The sequence below is a fragment of the Gorilla gorilla genome, chromosome 14 (genome assembly GCF_029281585.2).
Source record: "Gorilla gorilla gorilla isolate KB3781 chromosome 14, NHGRI_mGorGor1-v2.1_pri, whole genome shotgun sequence".
NCBI classification, from domain to species: Eukaryota; Metazoa; Chordata; class Mammalia; order Primates; family Hominidae; genus Gorilla; species Gorilla gorilla.
The window spans coordinates 33,583,559-33,601,623 of NC_073238.2; the positions used below are offsets into that span (position 1 = coordinate 33,583,559).

General features: G+C 34.3%; 1 protein-coding gene across 1 annotated transcript in view; it reads left to right on the top strand.

Annotated features, from left to right (window-relative positions):
* Positions 1-202: 202 nt before the first annotated feature.
* The window catches only part of LOC115933525 (ankyrin repeat domain-containing protein 30B-like), a 52,826-nt gene continuing 34,963 nt past the window's right edge, over positions 203-18,065 (top strand). Inside the window, exons 1-7 of the mRNA XM_063697162.1 lie at positions 203-227; positions 8,845-8,935; positions 10,820-10,881; positions 13,382-13,469; positions 15,191-15,219; positions 15,318-15,390; positions 17,588-17,649. Coding sequence (XP_063553232.1) covers positions 8,875-8,935; positions 10,820-10,881; positions 13,382-13,469; positions 15,191-15,219; positions 15,318-15,390; positions 17,588-17,649 — 375 coding nt within the window. The 5' untranslated portion in view covers positions 203-227; positions 8,845-8,874. The remainder of the gene's footprint in view (positions 228-8,844; positions 8,936-10,819; positions 10,882-13,381; positions 13,470-15,190; positions 15,220-15,317; positions 15,391-17,587; positions 17,650-18,065) is intronic.

The window sequence follows — 18,065 nt, forward strand, 5'->3', positions numbered from 1 at the left end:
TAAGTTAAGTTGAAGTCTCGCAATGTCTCCTAGGCTGCTTTCAGACTCCTGGGCTCCTCAGGTGATCCTCCTGCCTCACCTTCCCAAGTAGTTGGGATTACAGGCATTTGCCATCATGCCCTCTTATGTTGTTAATACTCTGTATTTTCTATTTATATTTGTTAATTTAATGTATTTTACTTTTTTTCTTTAACAGTGGATGTGAGTTCTGTAGAGCCTATATTCAGGTAAGACTTTGTGGTTTTTTAAAACGAATAGGTTAACTCAGAAAATATAGAGAAAAGAAATCACTATCTGCTGAGTATTCTACTCTGGGCTAGACAGCATATTATGTGCTTAATATTTATCATCTCACATAGTCATCACACAGCTTTGCAAAGCATCTGTGCTACTGTCACCTACTTTGTATTAAACAGGCAAATGTGGTTCAGAGAGGTTGATTAATTGGCCTATGATTCATAGCTAAAAAGTAGCTGACCCTTGAGTTTGCCATCTGCCTACTTTGGTCCCCAATCCCTTCTCTTCTCCCTCGGCATAGATTGATGGAGACCTCTGCATCACTGAGATCAAGGTACAGGTCCAGATTGGATCAATTCACAAAGTTACATTTTGTTATAGGTTAACTCTTTTTCGAGTTTTCTCTTAGAACACTCATTCATCAAATACTTTGTTCTAACATGTTTAACTGTTAAGGCGGTAACCAGTACCTTGTTATTATCATCAAAGTGTTTAGAGCAGATCTTACTTAGCTGTGGCCACAAGACATAGGCTTTTGTTTCATAAGGAAGACCAGGTAAATCTATAGATGGATTATTTTACTCTTAGTGGAGAATAGATATAGATATGTTATGTTAATCATATTTAGAGGCTATATCTTATAGAATTCTCTATTGACTGACTTCCAAGTTTAGTTTTTCTTCAAAGCAGTACCCTGCCTAGTTGCAGGCATTTTTCATTTTTTTTCTAGAGTCTTTTTTTCTTCTTCCATGACTTTTCTATAATCTTTTCCTGATTACTTTCTTCTCTGCTTTGCTTGGTGTTCTTTTCTTCTATTGTTTTATTCCTTTCTGCTAGCACCATTTTTCTATAGCTAAAATAAAAGGCACATGGAATTTTAGGATTTTAAGGACTCTTGGAGGCTAATCAAAATACTTTCATATTTCAACATGTATTTAATATCCTGGAAAAATGGTTGTTCAGATGGAGAGTCTGAAACTCAAAGTGACTTATTTAAATATAGGAGGTAGCAGAAGTATTATTTAAACTGATTTCAAAGCCCATTACTGTTGTTTTTATATCATCATGTAGGTGAGTGTTTGAATAATAGGAAGAGGGAATGGGTCTAATTAAACAAATGGAAAAGGATAAGAATGGAATTAGCTGGAGAACCCAGTGGAAGTAGATAAGAATGGAATTATCAGGGAAAGGCCAAGTTTGAAAAGAAACAATCCCAGGATTGGTAGGAGTAAGGGTTTTACCAAAGGGATCAGAATGTTGGATTTTATGACAAGTTGGATTAAAGATAAATTAGAGGAACAAAAACACAGAAGACATTGGGAGTTATCTAGAAGAGCATACTAAAATAGGGTTCAAAGAAGTCCTGAATAGGTCACTGCTTTTTTGCTTGTTTAATTGGAGGAATGGGCAAACTTCAAGCTTTCTATTGAAAGATAAAAAAAAAAGAGCCACTGGGAAAGGTCTCTACAATCCGATAGAAATGTCCTATTCTGTTCTTTCACCCCAAATCTCACAAGAGTGGCTTAGAGCCCCTTGAATGCTAGGGGATTAAAGGTTGCTGAGTCACATAGATCTGTGGCCCAAGGCAGATGTCCCCTCCCCTTTGTCTCTTTTCCCAAGCCTCTGATGTCCTACCCATGTACATATAAAGCAGGGGTAAGATTGACTGGCAAGTAAGTCGTGGTTCAGTTGGGTTTTTGGTAACATGCTTATGCTGGAGGTGAATGACTGACTGAGACTCCATTTCGTTGTTTTTCAGGAACAGGTGAATACAGAACTTCTTGGTTGGTCATTGAGTTTATCTTTTCAGTAGTCTGTGCTTTGATGAGCTGAATATTTAAAGGTTGGAGACTGCCAAGAAGCCCTGCAGAAGAAAGATCTGGAAGTGAGAGAGACACTTTCACTATATATAGTGGCTCCCACTTCCAGATCTTTCTCTCTGTATATATAGTACTTAGAGAAATCCAACTATCAGGTCTCAGTTTTTCTAGCAGTCTCTCTCCTTGGGTATAAGTACCTATGAAGATTTTTAAGGCTTTGCTAGTTTATGTAGACCTGAACAAGGAAGGACAAGTATAAAATAAGTAGTTAGATTTTATTATTTTTAATGTTTCAATTTTTGTGAGAAAAAATATTCCAAATAACAAATATACATTTGCAACTTGAAATTTGTAGGTTCAGCTTTTCAACATTTCAAATATTTCAGGGCACTGTTTTGTAGTGTTTCAGGGTGAAGGGAAGCAACAGGGCCTTCTTAAGTGGCTTTTATGTTGAAAAACAAAGAATGTCATTTTCCAGTGACACAGATTAGTCTTTGAATCAGAGATAGACAATGGATAAGGGACAAGGTAACTGTACCTTTCTTCCTTATTTTAGGTTATCAAGTTTGTTCCAGTTTAGATATCAAAAGTTATGTCAGCCATTAAGTACAATTCCAGTTCATCATTGAGGACAGTTTGTGAGGATGAATTATACTCAGGGTATGCCAATTATATTGGCAGTCACTATTTCTTATGTAACTAAGAGTCAGTCTTTATTGTATGTTTTAGGTTGGGGAGGTAGAGTCAAAAATAGGTAACTAAAATCATTTTTAAAAACAGAGGACATATTTTAATTCTACCAAGAAACATGATATAATATACAGAGGACTGGTCTTTCCCCAAATTTTGTTTTTTGTTTTCATTTTATAGAGTGAGCACCAAGATATGAACTAGCAGATTTTCTTTTTAAATATATGAACTTGCTCATTTATGTTGTATCATTTTTCTTTAAAGTCTTTTTGGCACACGGACTATTGAAAATTCACAGTGTACAAAAGTTGAGGAAGACTTTAATCTTGCTACCAATGTAAAATGTTCTTTTGTGAAGTTGATTTTCTCAGTTGCAATATATTTCTGTACAGTATTTCTTAGCAGTGGTGTATGTATCATTATTTCACGTTGGTAATATAAAGTTGGTCAGATAAAAACATTTTATAGAAATATGAGTAGTTGATTTAAACAGTTATTTTTTTTTCTTTAGTAAATAACAAATGATTGGTAAATACTTTGAGGGTGTGAGGGCCGAAAAATCGAATGGGCTGGAGAATACATAGTGACAGGAACATTATACTAGAAAAATTCTCTATATTCCACAATAGAGAATATATAAAATCTGGTAAAGATTTATTTGGATAAGTAAACTTACTGTGACTTTTAAAATTATTCTTTTGTAACCTAAAACAAAATTCATGCTTAAATTTGTCTTGATGGACCCAGTTTCTTATTATAGTAATCAAGGAATCTCTCTGATACTGTTCAGTTCTGAAACTGTGCCACATAGCATATAGGGTTTTTTTTTTGGCATGTATTATTTTGATATCACATAGTTTTCAGGAGAGAGCTTTTTCTCAGTTTCTCTTCTTGGTTCTTTAATTACACCAAAATAATATTAGAAATTGTGAAAATTTATTTGGGCATGGTGGTGCATGCCTGTAGTTCCAGCTACCAGGGAGGCTGATGCAGGAGGATTGCTTGAGCCCAAGAGTTTGAGACCAGTGTGGGCGCATAGCGAGAACTTATCTCTAATTTTAAAAATAATTGTAGAAATTTAGAAATGTAAATTCTGTTTCTCAGAATCTGTATTATTAAGGCATGCCAGTGTGTTTTCTAAGTTTTTCATTAAAAGTATGCTTTAAATTCTTCATCTAAATGAAGAATGCAGATTTTACCCCAAGTAAACAACCAGTTCTGGAAGCAGAGACTCTGAATAAGCATATAGTAAGATTTTAATTTCAGAATTTTTAAATTGCAGTTTTTAAATATGTTGTTCAAAGATCTTTGATCATATTTGAAAATCTTAAATTATGGAAGATTTTGTATTTAGTTATTTAAATAATCATTTTGGAGCTCTTGCATCACTATGAGATACTGCAGGTTAGAAAACATACGTGTGTGCATCCTAGTGTACCCAGAATACAGTCTTGCCTATAAAAAGGATTTTAAGAGGTTTTCAGTGTGAATAAATAAGCTGACAAATGAATTTTTATATAATGGAATATTACAAGTGAGATAATATGCATGATATATCTTATAGTTAAATCTAATGCATTTCAAAAATATGGCTTAAATTTATATTTTCTTTTAATATTTAGAATGCATAAATTCATGTGAAAATATGTCTCAAATAAGAAGACAATCAGAGATATGTAGTAAATAGGAAAGAAGATTACACTATATTTTCTAGTATCCTCCAAGTGGAGTTTAGATTAAAATAATTTTAATCTCAACTCATGTTCTTTTTGTTTGTTTGTTTGTTTTTTGAGACAGAGTCTCTCTGTCATGCAGGCTGGAGTGCAGTGGTGTGATCTCGGCTCACTGCATCCTCTGCCTTCTGGGTTCAAGCAATTCTCCTGCCTCAGCCTCCTGTGTAGCTGGGATTACAGGCGCATGCCACAATGCACAGTTAATTTTTGTAATTTTAGTAGAGACAGGGTTTCACCATGTTGGCCAGGATGATCTCTATCTCTTGACCTCATGATCCGCCCGCCTTGGCCTCCCAAAGTGCTGGGATTACAGCTTGAGCCACCGCGCCCATCCAAAACTCATGTTCTATTAAACATATCTTTTCAAGGAATACATTACTCTAAAATTCTGATTACCAGTACTTTCTTCAGGTGAAAAGTTTATGGAACATTCCATTTTAAATTTTTTCTCTCTCTGTAGTAAGAATGTTCCCGCTTTTAGGTATTGGCTGAAGACCATGTTTAACTAATTGAATGTCTTATTATATAATAATAAAATTAAAATCTTTATTACCCAGGTATTAACAAATAACTAATTGTAGTGTAAATACTGATCAGCATTATAGGAATATATTATGAACAAAAGTCTGTACTTTATGTGTTTCATCATATGTCTTATAGTTGTTTTTTTTCATTTTATTTCATGACTGAAGCTCATACTTGATTGACTGGTCACGTCTCTTGTTTGTTTCTCCCTCCTCTTTCACCTTTTTTAAAATGATTTGCCCCAGACTTTTTTTCTCACAGAATACATTTCTTCAGTGTCTGCTTTTTAGAGCATTGCTGTCTCAATTGTCAGCATATTTATTTACAGGTTTCTATTTAGTGGCTATGTATGATTTTCATTAATCAATCATTGCCCTCTCCATGATTTATTCTTTTTTTCTCTGTTTCTTGGAAGAAGCAGAATTTATACAATTATTTATACTTAGCTTTTTGCCATTCAGAATAGAAACAACCTATACTATTTCAATGCAAACCCAGTTAAATAAGGTACTATTAAAAACTAAACTTTCATATTTTTCCACACAAGAAGTAATTAATACAACTGTAAATTAGGAAGAGATATTGCAAAATATAACATGTAATTTAACTTTTTAAATTTTAATTATTTCTACAATACTATAAACTATGTAAGAGTAAATTTTTGTTCTAGGTTATTTTAGCTAAAAAAAAAAAAAAAATCTAAGGGCCAGGTGTGGTGGCTCATGCCTGTAATCCCAGCACTTTGGGAGGCCAAGGCCGGCAGATCACGAGGTCAGGAGATCGAGACCATCCTGGCTAACAAGGTGAAACCCCGTCTCTACTAAAAACACAAAAAAGTAGCCGGGCATGGTGGCGGGCGCCTGTAGTCCCAGCTACTCGGGAGGCTGAGGCAGGAGAATGGCGTGAACCTGGGAGGTGGAGCTTGCAGTGAGCCCAGATCATGCCACTGCACTCCAGCCTGGGTGACAGAGCGAGACTCCGTCTCAAAAAACAAACAAGCAAACCAAGAAATTATTTTCTGACATTTATCAGAACATACTTTATAATCATGTATCAAGTAGATAACAGCTGCATAGTGCAATTCTGCTAATTTGCAGGATTAATTTTGAAGCCAGTGTAGAATAGTGCAAAAGAAAATAAGGCTTAGAAGGCACTAGGAATCTATTTAGTTCTGAAGTTGTTTGTCTAAAAACTAAATAATTTCTCTGCATTGATTTATGGGCAATTATATGATTCTGTGTATAACTAGATGTACAAAAGCTCTAATTGGATTCAGGGAGAAAGAGTTTAAACTGTAGTCTTAGTCTTGCTCAACTTGGAACTTGAAAAGATAATGCCTGGGACTTCAAAATATCAGTATTGGTATATTTTGATTATCCAGTATAGATCTGAAGGAACATTTCAGGAGTTGGATAAACATGAGAAATAGGACACCTGTAAAACTATAATAACAACAATTTGGTTGAGTAGTATTTTAATAAGTAGACATTCTTTTCACAAATAGAACTCTTTGAGTTTCTTTGTGGCAGCCATGTTTGCAACCACATAGGTATCAAATAATAATGATGTATTCCAAGGTCACAACTGTGGATGTGGAAGAGATAGAAAAGGCCTCACCAGTTAGGTAGAAGCAGCAGCTGCATAGTGGTAACAGCAATGAGTGGATGTCAAAAGATAAGTCTGTATTTGGTTCTGACACTTACTAGCTATGGGAACTTGGAAAAAATCAATTAACTTAACCAAATGCAACTAACTTGGTTTATAAAAATAGCGCTCATATCTACCTCTTAGTTGCATGTGATGAAATAATGTAGTAACAAATGTGAAAACATTTTTTAAACTGGAAAGTCTGTATACAAATGTAAGACAAAATGATCAAAGTGGCATTTATGTGAAAGCAGTATTGTTAGCACAAGAATGGGGAGTAAGAACAGGCATGTGGATTTCTAATTTTGGGTAAGGGGATGGTAACTTTCAGCAGGCTACTACTGCAGATTTTCCATAGAAATATAGCAGTTTGGAAAGTGAGACTTTCCTGATGAGATTTTCAATATTTTGACCTGGAGTAATTCCTTTCTGAGTACCAACTGTGTGCTAGGCAGTGAGTCTGAATATCCAAGATGAGGGATTATGCTGTAGTAGTAGGAAGAGAATAACAAATAAAAAACACTTATAAGCCACTATAACTTTTTCTTTAAAACAAAACAGAGAATGTTCAGTTAGAGAAAATTGAAGAACTTTATAATTAGCATGCGTATGGGAGTGGCAGTGGAATTCCATGGTCAGAGTAGATCTTTCTGCAACTGCCATTTAATCTCCCGTCTCAAAGATGAGGAGTAAGCCATATGAAAGTCTAGGAGGAAGACATTCTGAACAGAGAACAGTGGACCATATTTGTTCATCATTTTGTTCTTAACAACCTAGAATGACTAGCATGCAGAAAGTGGGGTAACCACCAATGTCATCGTCATCCTCATTTTTCTAAGGTGAAGAAAAGTCTGCAAATATGTGTCTGGCATATGTTAGATGTTTCACGAACATGTTTTTATTTTTCTCTTTTTATGAAGGCTTGCTCTACTTTTCTGAAGTTGTGTATTAAGAATGAATTGCATACTTTATCTAATGATTGTTTGCTTTCATTTAAAAATAACATAAATATAAGTTTTCCTTATGAATCTTTCCTTTTATTCAAGCAGTTCTTAATCAGCAAAAACTTGTAAAAATCATTCTTTTTATTTTAAGCCCTTGTTTTCCTAACTGAATCAGCTTCTACAGAGTTCTACTCCCACTCCGCATGACATACTCTGAAAATTCTCTTCATGCCATGAATAGTTTTTAACAAAAATTCTACAATTATGCATATGTCAAGTGTTTAATCATATTGTGTTCTGGTTGAAATGCCCTATTATTTTTGGTGAGGACTACAGAGTAAGGCAGATACTTTGAAGTTAATTCCTTTTGAAATATGTACAAGAGTGAATTTTTTCTGAATATGATTTATTTTCCATGCTCAGTAACCCAGTCAATAGCCACATGAAGATAAAAGGTAAGTGTGATCTACAAAACGTGAGGTTTTCTCTTGAAATGTTTTGGTTTTCAATATGTGAACAGCTTTAAATCTAATTGCCTTTAAAGTTCAAAAAAAGTTTTAATTATTTTTTTTTTCTTTTTTGAGACAGAGTCTTGCTCCATCACCATGCTGGAGTGCAGTGGAGTGATCTCAGCTGACTACAACCTCCACCTCCCAGGTTCCATTGATTCTCCTGCCTCAGCCTCCTGAGTAGCTGGGATTACAGGCACCCACCACCAAGCCCGGCTAATTTTTGTATTTTTAGTAGAGACGGGGTTTCACCAAGTTGGCCAGGGTAGTCTCGATCTCTTGACCTCGTGATCCCCCCACCTTGGCCTCCCAAAGTGCTGGAATTACTGGCATGAACCACCGCACCTGGCCCCATAAAAAAGATTTTAAATAAAAAAATTGATGCTTGTCATTTTTATTATTTTTAAATTGAAATTATTTATTGACGTGGCTCAAGCCATAATCCCAGTGCTTTGGGAGGCTGAGGCGGGCGGATCACTTGAGGTCAGGAGTTCGAGACCAGCCTGGCCAACATGGTGAAACCCCATCTCTCCTAAAAATACAAAAAATTAGCCAGGTGTGGTGGCTCCTGCCTGTAGTCCCAGCTACTCAGGAGGCTGAAGGAGGAGAATCGCTTGAACCTGGGAGACAGAGGTGGCAGTAGGCCGAGATCACACCACTGAGCCACCCTGTGAGACTTCATCTCAAAAAAACAAAAAAAGGAAAAAGACAAATTATTTATTGGTATTACCTTTAACAGATTATCTCTAAGAGTGCTGCACAGAATTATATGTGTTTACCTGATGCTGCATATCAAAAAGATATCAAAACAATAAATCACAAAATAGAAGGTAAGAACCATTTTTTATTTAAAACATCTTTTGACCAAATGTTTGTCTAAATTCATGAGGACTGATATACTCTGACAGCCAGAGAAAATTGTTTTTTAAATGCATAACACGGAAGAACAAAGGCAGTGAAAGTTATGTGTCTTCTCAGGTGTTGACAACAGATTATATTGAGAGTGCCAAAAAAGAGCTGAATTATTAGTTTAAATTCAATATACTGTAAGACCTGAGGAAAGGAGTGAAAGAGGGAATGAAGGCTGAGGAAGACAGAGAGTACAGAGAGTACATGAGGCAACAAGAAATGAGTTTAGGTAATAGAGGATGGTAAAATAAAATAATTCTTTAGGGGAAGATAAGGCATGATTAGAAAGTTTTGAAGAATATAAGGTGACCTTTTGTTACCAAAATTTGCCAGAGAATTACAGCAAACATGTTTTCACTCTTGTCTTTCTCACCGGTGGGAAGGCATTAGGGATGGAAGCACCTGACCATGCAGAGTTGTGTTTTATCTGCAATGGGTTAATATAAGCATATTTGCACAGCTGTGCGTGTATATAATTTGTCATATACACTCGGTATTGACCAGAAGTTTTCAAACTTTAGAAAATCAGCTGAATACCTTGTCAACAATGCATGCTGTGATTCAGCAGACTTGGGATTCTGGAATTTTTAATAAGTTCTCAAGTGATGCTGATGCTGGTGGTCCTTGGACCTCACTCTTAAGTAGCAAGGGAATAGCCTTTCCTTTGGAAAAATCTGGAAGAAGGGCCATTGGATAGAAGGTCAAGACATAACAGGGTCAAGGGAAAGCATTATATTGCTTTTATTTCTGAGTATGTTTCTGACCAGAGGGGAAAAAAGAGGTAAAAAAATGGTAATTACAGATGTCAGATACTACCCCTAAACAAAGAGAAAGAAAGTGTTGGGAAAATTGATTTTAAGAGATGATGAATGGGAAGAATCAAGACTACAGACGTAGACATTATTTTGGCTAAGGAAGAGGGATTGTGAGGCAGGACACAGGGTAAGAGAGAAGATAGCCAGGCAACTTTCGAGTTTCTGAATAGGATATTTGAGTGAATTCACTTCAGATGCATTTAGAATATTTCTGTTAAATGAATATATTGATTTTGTGCCTCATGGCTCTCAGTACTCCTTGGACCTTTAATTCCATGAAATGTGGGAAATTTAGGTTACTTACAGCAATCATTTTTCCTAGAAATGTCTAATGTTTCTCCAAGGAGGCCCAAGTTGATTCTGAAGCTATTGTTGCATTGAGGAAAGACTATCTCATTGTAATTAAAGCAGCTTTTAATTTATATGCAGTACAAGTTCTTTAAGCTTATTTATTTAAAACACATTCACACCAAATATACTGTCATGGCATATTGAAATTTCAAAGGGTTGAACATATATTTCCTAATATCAAAAAGTTAATTTCTTGAAGAATCTTACTTATTGATAATGTTTTTTGAAGAACTGTTTAATAAAGATTGCTTAGTCAATCAAACTAAGTAATACTAAAAAATAAAAACAGAGAGAATTGAGAGATGATAAGTAATTAAAGTTATCTGAGTGAATAGCAAATTTCAGACATAGTGTGTTTCATGGGAGAAGAGGATATTATTTCTTTTGTGAGGAAATAATTAATACAAATTAGTCAATTTTTATTGCTTTTTGCATTCTAATGAATATAAAGTTAATTTTTAGATTTTTAAGATTGTAGTTCTAACCAATTGACTATAGAAGTGGTGGTTGTTATTCAATAGAATATACAGGCTCCAGAAGAAAGTCCACAGATTCATGAATGAAAATAGATTTGTATATGTTTTTAAAATTTATAATAAGGAATGCTCTCATGAATGTATCTGTGATTAACATTTTTAGATCAGATGTTCCCATCAGAATCCAAACGAGAGGAAGATGAAGAATATTCTTGGGATTCTGGGGTATTGTGTATTATTGCTGTTATTATTCTCTAAAAATATTAATATTGAGTGATGTGAAAATGCAAAATCAGAGGCTTTGACTTGGTTTTCTTACCACTGCATATGCTCAGAAGAAATTCTGATATTTCTAAAAACATACTTGGCTGGGTACTGTAACTCATGCCTGTAATGCCAGCACTTTGGGAGGCCTGAGGTGGGAGGGTCACCTGAGTTCAGGAGTTCGAGACCAGCCTGGCTAATATGGTGAAACCCTGTCTGTACTAAAAATACAAAATTAGTTGGATGTGGTGGTGCACACCTGTAATCCCAGCTACTCAGGAAGCTGAGGCAGGAGAATCACTTGAACCTGGGAGGAGGAGGTTGCAGTGAGTTGAGATTGCACCATTGCACTCCAGGCTGGGTGACAGAGTGAGACTCTGTCTCCAAAAAAAAAAAATACTTAAAAAAAATCTATGTGGTAAGTAGATTACTGCTTGATGGTGAAATTCTACTAATTTTCAGAATGAGTTTTAGACACTAGTGTAGTATAGTATAAAAAATAAGGCTTAGAATTCACCAGTAATTCACAAGTTCTGAGGTGAAATTTGGCCAAAAACTAAAGAATTACTCTGAGTCCACCTGTGGGCAAATATGTGATTCAGTGGTATATCTAGATGTACAAAAGTTCTAATTGGATTAATAGAAAAACAGTTTAAGCTGCAGTTTTGTACAACTTGAAACATGAAAAGATAATGCTTTGGACTTGAACTTATTGACATACGTGTATTGTCCTGTATAGGTCTGAAGGAACATTTCAGGAGAAAAAAATGCATAAAGAATAGGAAACCCGTGGGACAATTTGTTTGAGTAGTGTTTTAAAAAGTAGAAATTATTTTTATAAATAGAACTCTTTGGGTCCCTTTGTGGTAGCCATGCTTATAGCAACATAAGTATCAAATAATAATGATGTGTAGTCCAAGGTCACAACTGTGGAAAGACACAGGAAGTGTCTGACCTCTTAGATCCAAGCCCCTGCTGCACAGTGGTAACAGAAATGAGATGTCAATAGACAAGTAGATTTTATCTAATTTGTCCATAGACCAAAAAAAGACTTTTTCTAATATTTGTCTGCTTTCATTTAAACATAACATAAGTTGTCCTTACTACTTTTTCATTTTATTCAAGTACTTTTTCTATCAGCAGACATTTTATCAAAAACATTTTGATTATTTTAAGCCCTTGTTTACCTAAATATAGCCGCTTCTACAATGTTCTGAGTATTCTTTTTTTTTTTTTTTTTTTTTTTTGAGACAGAGTTTCGCTCAGTCGCCCAGGCTGGATTGCAGTGGCTGGATCTCCGCTCACTGCAAGTTCTGCCTCCTGGGTTCACGCCATTCTCCTGCCTCAGCCTCCGGAGTAGCTGGGACTACAGGCGCCCGCCACCACGCCCAGCTAATTTTTTTGCATTTTTTTAGTAGAGACGGGATTTCACCGTGTTAGCCAGGAGACTTATTCTTAACATTCTCTTCATGCCATGCATCATTTTTAACACTAAATAATTCTATAATCATGAATATTTTCCATGTTTAATGCAGTATGTATTTGCAGCAGCACTCCTCTCCAGGAGGCACCAGCTGCAGGGAGTCTGTCCCTTGCAGACCCCTGACCCAGGGAAAGATGAATAAAGTACATTGACACACAGATATTCTGCTCTGCCAGTCCAGCTGAGGGTGTCCTAGTGGCTTACAGACTCCCTGCTGAGTTCTGTGAACAGTTGCCACTATGGCCCTGATCAGCTAGTCAGACTCGCATTTATTCAGTAAGATAATAATTAACAAAAGCTTGAGTCAACACCATTAGAGGTTAATTGACATTGTGGACTTCCCAAGTAAAAAGCACTTAAGCACCTGTGGTTCATCAAAGGTTAGTGTTAAGATTATATGAGTAAACTAGCTAGCTAGGTAAACTACTCTGCCTTCCTTTATGACTATTTTAATTTGTTTAACGAAAGGTAAAGATCAGGTTGCCTTCAACCATATCCATTACCAAAGTTATGCAAACTTCTCGGCCTTCAAAGAAGTTTTGTGTCTATCTCTATAACTATCTCTAATATTTTTCCCACCAGCCTGATTGAACCCCAACATGCGTTATTGCAGGTAGCAAGTGTATTGTATTTTGTTTGATGTGCTTTCTTGATTTTTTGGTGCAGAAGATAAAGTAAGATATTTTTAAGTGAGTTACTTTTTGAAATATGCAGATGAGTGAAAATTTGTGTCAATATTATTTATTTTTCATGCTCAGTAACCGAGTCAATAGCTGCATGAAGATAACAGATAAGTTTTGACCTAGATAGCATGTGTGAGGGTTTCCATCAAAATGTCGTGATTTTCAATATGTGCCTATCCTCAAATCAAATTGCCTTTGAAGTCAGAAATTGAGTTTAAAAAATATTTTAATTAGGAATTTTGATGCTTCTTATGATTTTAAAATGGAAATTATCTATTGATACTACTTTTAACAGAGTCTCTTTGAGAGTTCTGCAAAGACTCAAGTGTGTATACCTGAGTCTATATATCAGAAAGTAATGGAGATAAATAGAGAAGTAGAAGGTAAGAACAACTTTTTATTTGAAAAGTCTTTTAACCATATGTTTGTCTAAATGCATGATGACTGAAATACTCTAATAGCCAAATAAAATTACCCACTAAATACATAACATCGAAAAGAGAGGAGTAAAATGATAAGTTATGTATCTTTTCAGGTGTTGGCAACAGGAATATATAGAGAGTGCAAGAAAAAAACCGAATTATTTGTTTGAATCCAAGATACTCTAAGACATGAGGAAAGTCAGGAAATAAGTAAGGGAAAAGGAGTAAAAAGGGAATGAAGACTAAGGAAGGCAGAGAGAGTACAGGGAGTTCATGAAGGAACAAGAAGCAGGTTTATATAATGGAGGTGGCAAAATAAAATATTTTTTAGAAAAGATAGACCATGCTTAGAAAGATGGCAAGAATATAAAATGATCTTCTGGTCCCAAAACTTGTCAGAAAATTATTGCTAAAGTTTTCTCACTTTTCTTGTCTTTCTCACTACTGGGAAGGCATTAGGAATGGAATTATCTGAGCATGTAGAATTGTGTTTTATTTGCAATAGGTGAGTATTAACAAAAATGCATAGGTGTGCATCTATATAATTTGTCGTATACAGTCAGTATATACCAATACTTATGAAACATTTAAAAATCAGCTGAATACCTTGGTAATACACAGTATCATTCAGCACAATTGAGTTTCTAAATTTTAATAAGTTCTCAGGCAATGCTGATGTCAGTGGCCCTTGGAGCTCACTTTGAATAGCAAGAGGAGTGCTCATTAGGTTTCTATGTTACAATCAGGCAGGACAAATATATATTTTGCTGATGTTAGCTATTCAAGTGAGATATATTTGAAACTAAGAACATTGGCTTTATATTTTAAGAAAGTGAGTTGTTTTGGTAAAATTGCCATTCCAAAAAAATTTATTATAGACTAATGATACACCAAATCAGACAAATTGTAGGAACTAAAAAAATACTGAATTTATACTTGAATAATAAGATTGCTTTTTAAAATAAATATTGTGGTGACTTAACAATATAAAAAGTTATTTATGTTTAATACATCTATTGCAGTTAATTTTTATATAAATATGTCAATATTGAAAGCTTATAAATTATTTCCATGATGAGTTTTATACATCTTCTTGCATAAGTGGATCAAGAAGCATTCAGATGGATAAACTGGAGGATACAGAAATATAGGCATATGATTACACCATATGGTTATGGAAAACAGTGAATATTTATATTTAGTATTATGACCTAAGTATATATCCAAGCTGATCAATTCATAACACTTCACTGATGAGATGTCAATTCTACATTCAGCTGAACTCTCATCATAACTATGTACCTTTCCAAAGATAGGCCATATTAAAGAACATGATGAATAGAATAATATAAATGATTTTAATGTGTTTCATTAAGTATATGGTGTAGCATTCCGTGTTCAGGTTTGACATTTATTTTCTCATATCAACCCTTTTTACACATGAAACACAATCTCACTTTTGAGGTCTTAACTACATGATCTATGAAACCTATATTTGTATTTTCTTCAGTGTATTCCTGTCATGTGTGTGTCCTAAACAAACCAAAAGAAAACTTCCCAAATCTAAACTATTCATTCTCAAAGTCAACCAAGAGGACTCAGTTAGATACTATCACTGCATTCACTCGGTTGGCTTTGTCATATTTACTTATGATTGATGATAAATCTCTTTTGCATTTTAGAGCTTCCTGAGAAGCCATCTGCCTTCAAGGTATTTAGTTTTATGGTTTAATTTTGAATGTATTATTAACTATGTATTTTGTGAAGTACACATTCTTTATTGATCATTTTTCTTCCAAACCCATTTAGCCTGCCATTGAAATGCAAAAGACTGTTCCAAATAAAGCCTTTGAATTGAAGAATGAACAAACATTGAGAGCAGGTAAATGTTTCAATTTAACCAATATTGGACATTTTGATAGTCTTTCTATCCCCAATGATTTATTTCTTTCAACTTTGATGAAAAGATTTGATCTAGATAATGCCAATACTGGTATTTGTGTTTGAAAACCTGATATTACAAGAACAGTAATTTTCAATATATTTTTTTTAAAAATATAGCCTTAATCTCAGGTGTTTCTACTTTTGTATCCCGAAACTGTAATGTTTTCTATTTTGAACTTCTGTATTTCTTAAAGATTCAAGAAGGTAAATTTTGAAACTCTAACTCTTTTTAGTTCTTTGAAGCTTGATTCAGATTCCACAGTTTACTTCGGGGATCATGTCTTTTACTGATATAACACTTGTGTTTTAATATTAATTACCTCATTTCCGGTGTTGTCACTTTGGGAATCTTAAGAAAATCAGTAACTCGGATCAGTGAACTCTGTGTGTTTGTGTTTGTGTGTGTGTGTGTGTGTCTGCGTGTGTTCCTGTGTGTGTCTGTTTATGTGTGTGGTACCTTTACCTTGTAAAGATGAGGAAAGTAGTCATTTATTTGTGAATATTTGATAAACACATTTTTCCTAAAACTGTAATTCTGAAGCGTTTGGCTTTAGAGTCTTTTTACACTAACCTACTTTTTAAAACTATTCTTATGCATGTTTAAATATTTTACAACGTGTGCATGGTCATATTTAATATGTACAATTTTTTTCAACTTCTAATGCATACATGGTTGTACAGTGTAATGTTCAGCAACATTCTTATTTGATCAGCATTATAATTTTTGGAGTCATCCATAAAGGACACAATTAACTGTGTTTTTAAATATTAGGTTGTTTATAAAATTCCATTGTATGACAGTAGCATAGTTAATTGCACAGTTTTTATGCTGATAAGTAATAAATAAAAATGAAAACATGCAGATTTCCAAGTCTTTAAAAAGTTAGTTTTATCTGCTAATTTTTTAGTTATTAGAAATTAAAAATGAAATATTTAAAATATTTCCTTGTGCAATCATATATTCCACTAAGAATTTGAACTGTGACCCACAGACTATTAGAGCTATGGTGTTGCAACACGTAAGATCTCTGAAACGATCCAGGGTATGCTTCTGAAAATGAGTGAAAATGGTGACTTACCAAAGTATGATTTGAGTTTCTTGGACCCTCTGCATGAAATGTGAACATCAGGGATGCTGAGATCCCAGGTTAAATTTACTTTTGAAAACCAGGTAGAGAGTTGATAGATGTCGAATGATAAATGTACTGTTAATGATGAAACGGTCTTTTAAGTTTTAGTTGTGCACGTTTGCTTTTTTCTTTAACCTGATTCAAATAGTTGTAATTTGTACTTTTTGCTGATAAAGAAAACTGGAAGTTATTTTTGGTATAAATTCATTTTCTGTCTTATGTGCCTGAGAACTCCTCAAGTCTTGTGTGGGCCTCGATTTTATCCTATACAACATGTGGGAATGTTAGATTACTTAAGGCAATTATTTTTTCCTATACATTTCTGATGTTTCTCCAAGGTGTCACAAGCTGACTCTGAAGATATTGTTGCATTAGGGAAGCAGTGTGTTGTTGTAATTAAAGCAGTTCTTAATTTATATGCAATAAAAGTTTTTTAAGCTTATCATCCTAAAACATATACACACCCAAAACACACCCAATGCACTGTCATAGCATATTGAAATGTAAAAGGGTTGGACATATAGTTGACTAATATCAAAAAGTTAATATTCCTAAAAAATTTTATTCATTGATAGATCATCTTTTTTGAAGAACTGTGTAATAGAGATTGCTGAGTCAATCAAACTAAGTAACACTAGAAACTAAAAATTTACAAAGAAATGAGAGATGATAGGTAATTAAAGTTTTCTGAATGAACAGCAAATATAGGACATACTGTGTTTCACAGAAGAAGAGGATATGATTGCTTTGTGAAGAAATAACTCATACAAGTTAGTCAAATTTCTATTTTTCTTCATTCTAATGAAATAATGTTAATTTTCAGACTTTTTAGATTTCAATTCTGATGGAGTGACTATAGAAGTAGTCACTGTAATCGACAAAAATAATATACGGGCTACAGAGGAAAAACTACAGATTCGTGAATGAAAGTAGACTTGTGTATGTTTTTAAAATTTATAGTAGAGAAATGTTCTCATGAATACATCTGTGATTAACCTTTTATAGCTCAGATGTTCCCATCAGAATCCAAACAAAAGGACGATGAAGAAAATTCTTGGGATTCTGAGGTACTATGTGTTATTGATTTTTTTAAATATTAGTATTGCATGATATGAAAACATAAAATCAGATGCTTAGACTTTATTTTCTCACCTCTGCATATGTCACCCCCAAATTATTTTTTGATATTTTCCAGAATACGCTTAATAGAGAATATATGTGCTAAGTAGATTACTGCTTCATGGTGAAATTCTGTGAATTTGTAGGATTAATTTAAGAAGCCGGTGTGGTATAGTATAAAAAATAAGGCTTAGAATTCACTAGAAATTCACATGGGATCTGAAGTACGTTTGTCTAAAAGCAAAAGAATTACACTGAGTCCAGCTATGGGCAAATACATGATTCTGTCTTATATCTAGATGTACAAAAGTTCTAACTGGATTCATGGAGAGACACTTTAAACTGCAGTATTGCAAAAGTTGGG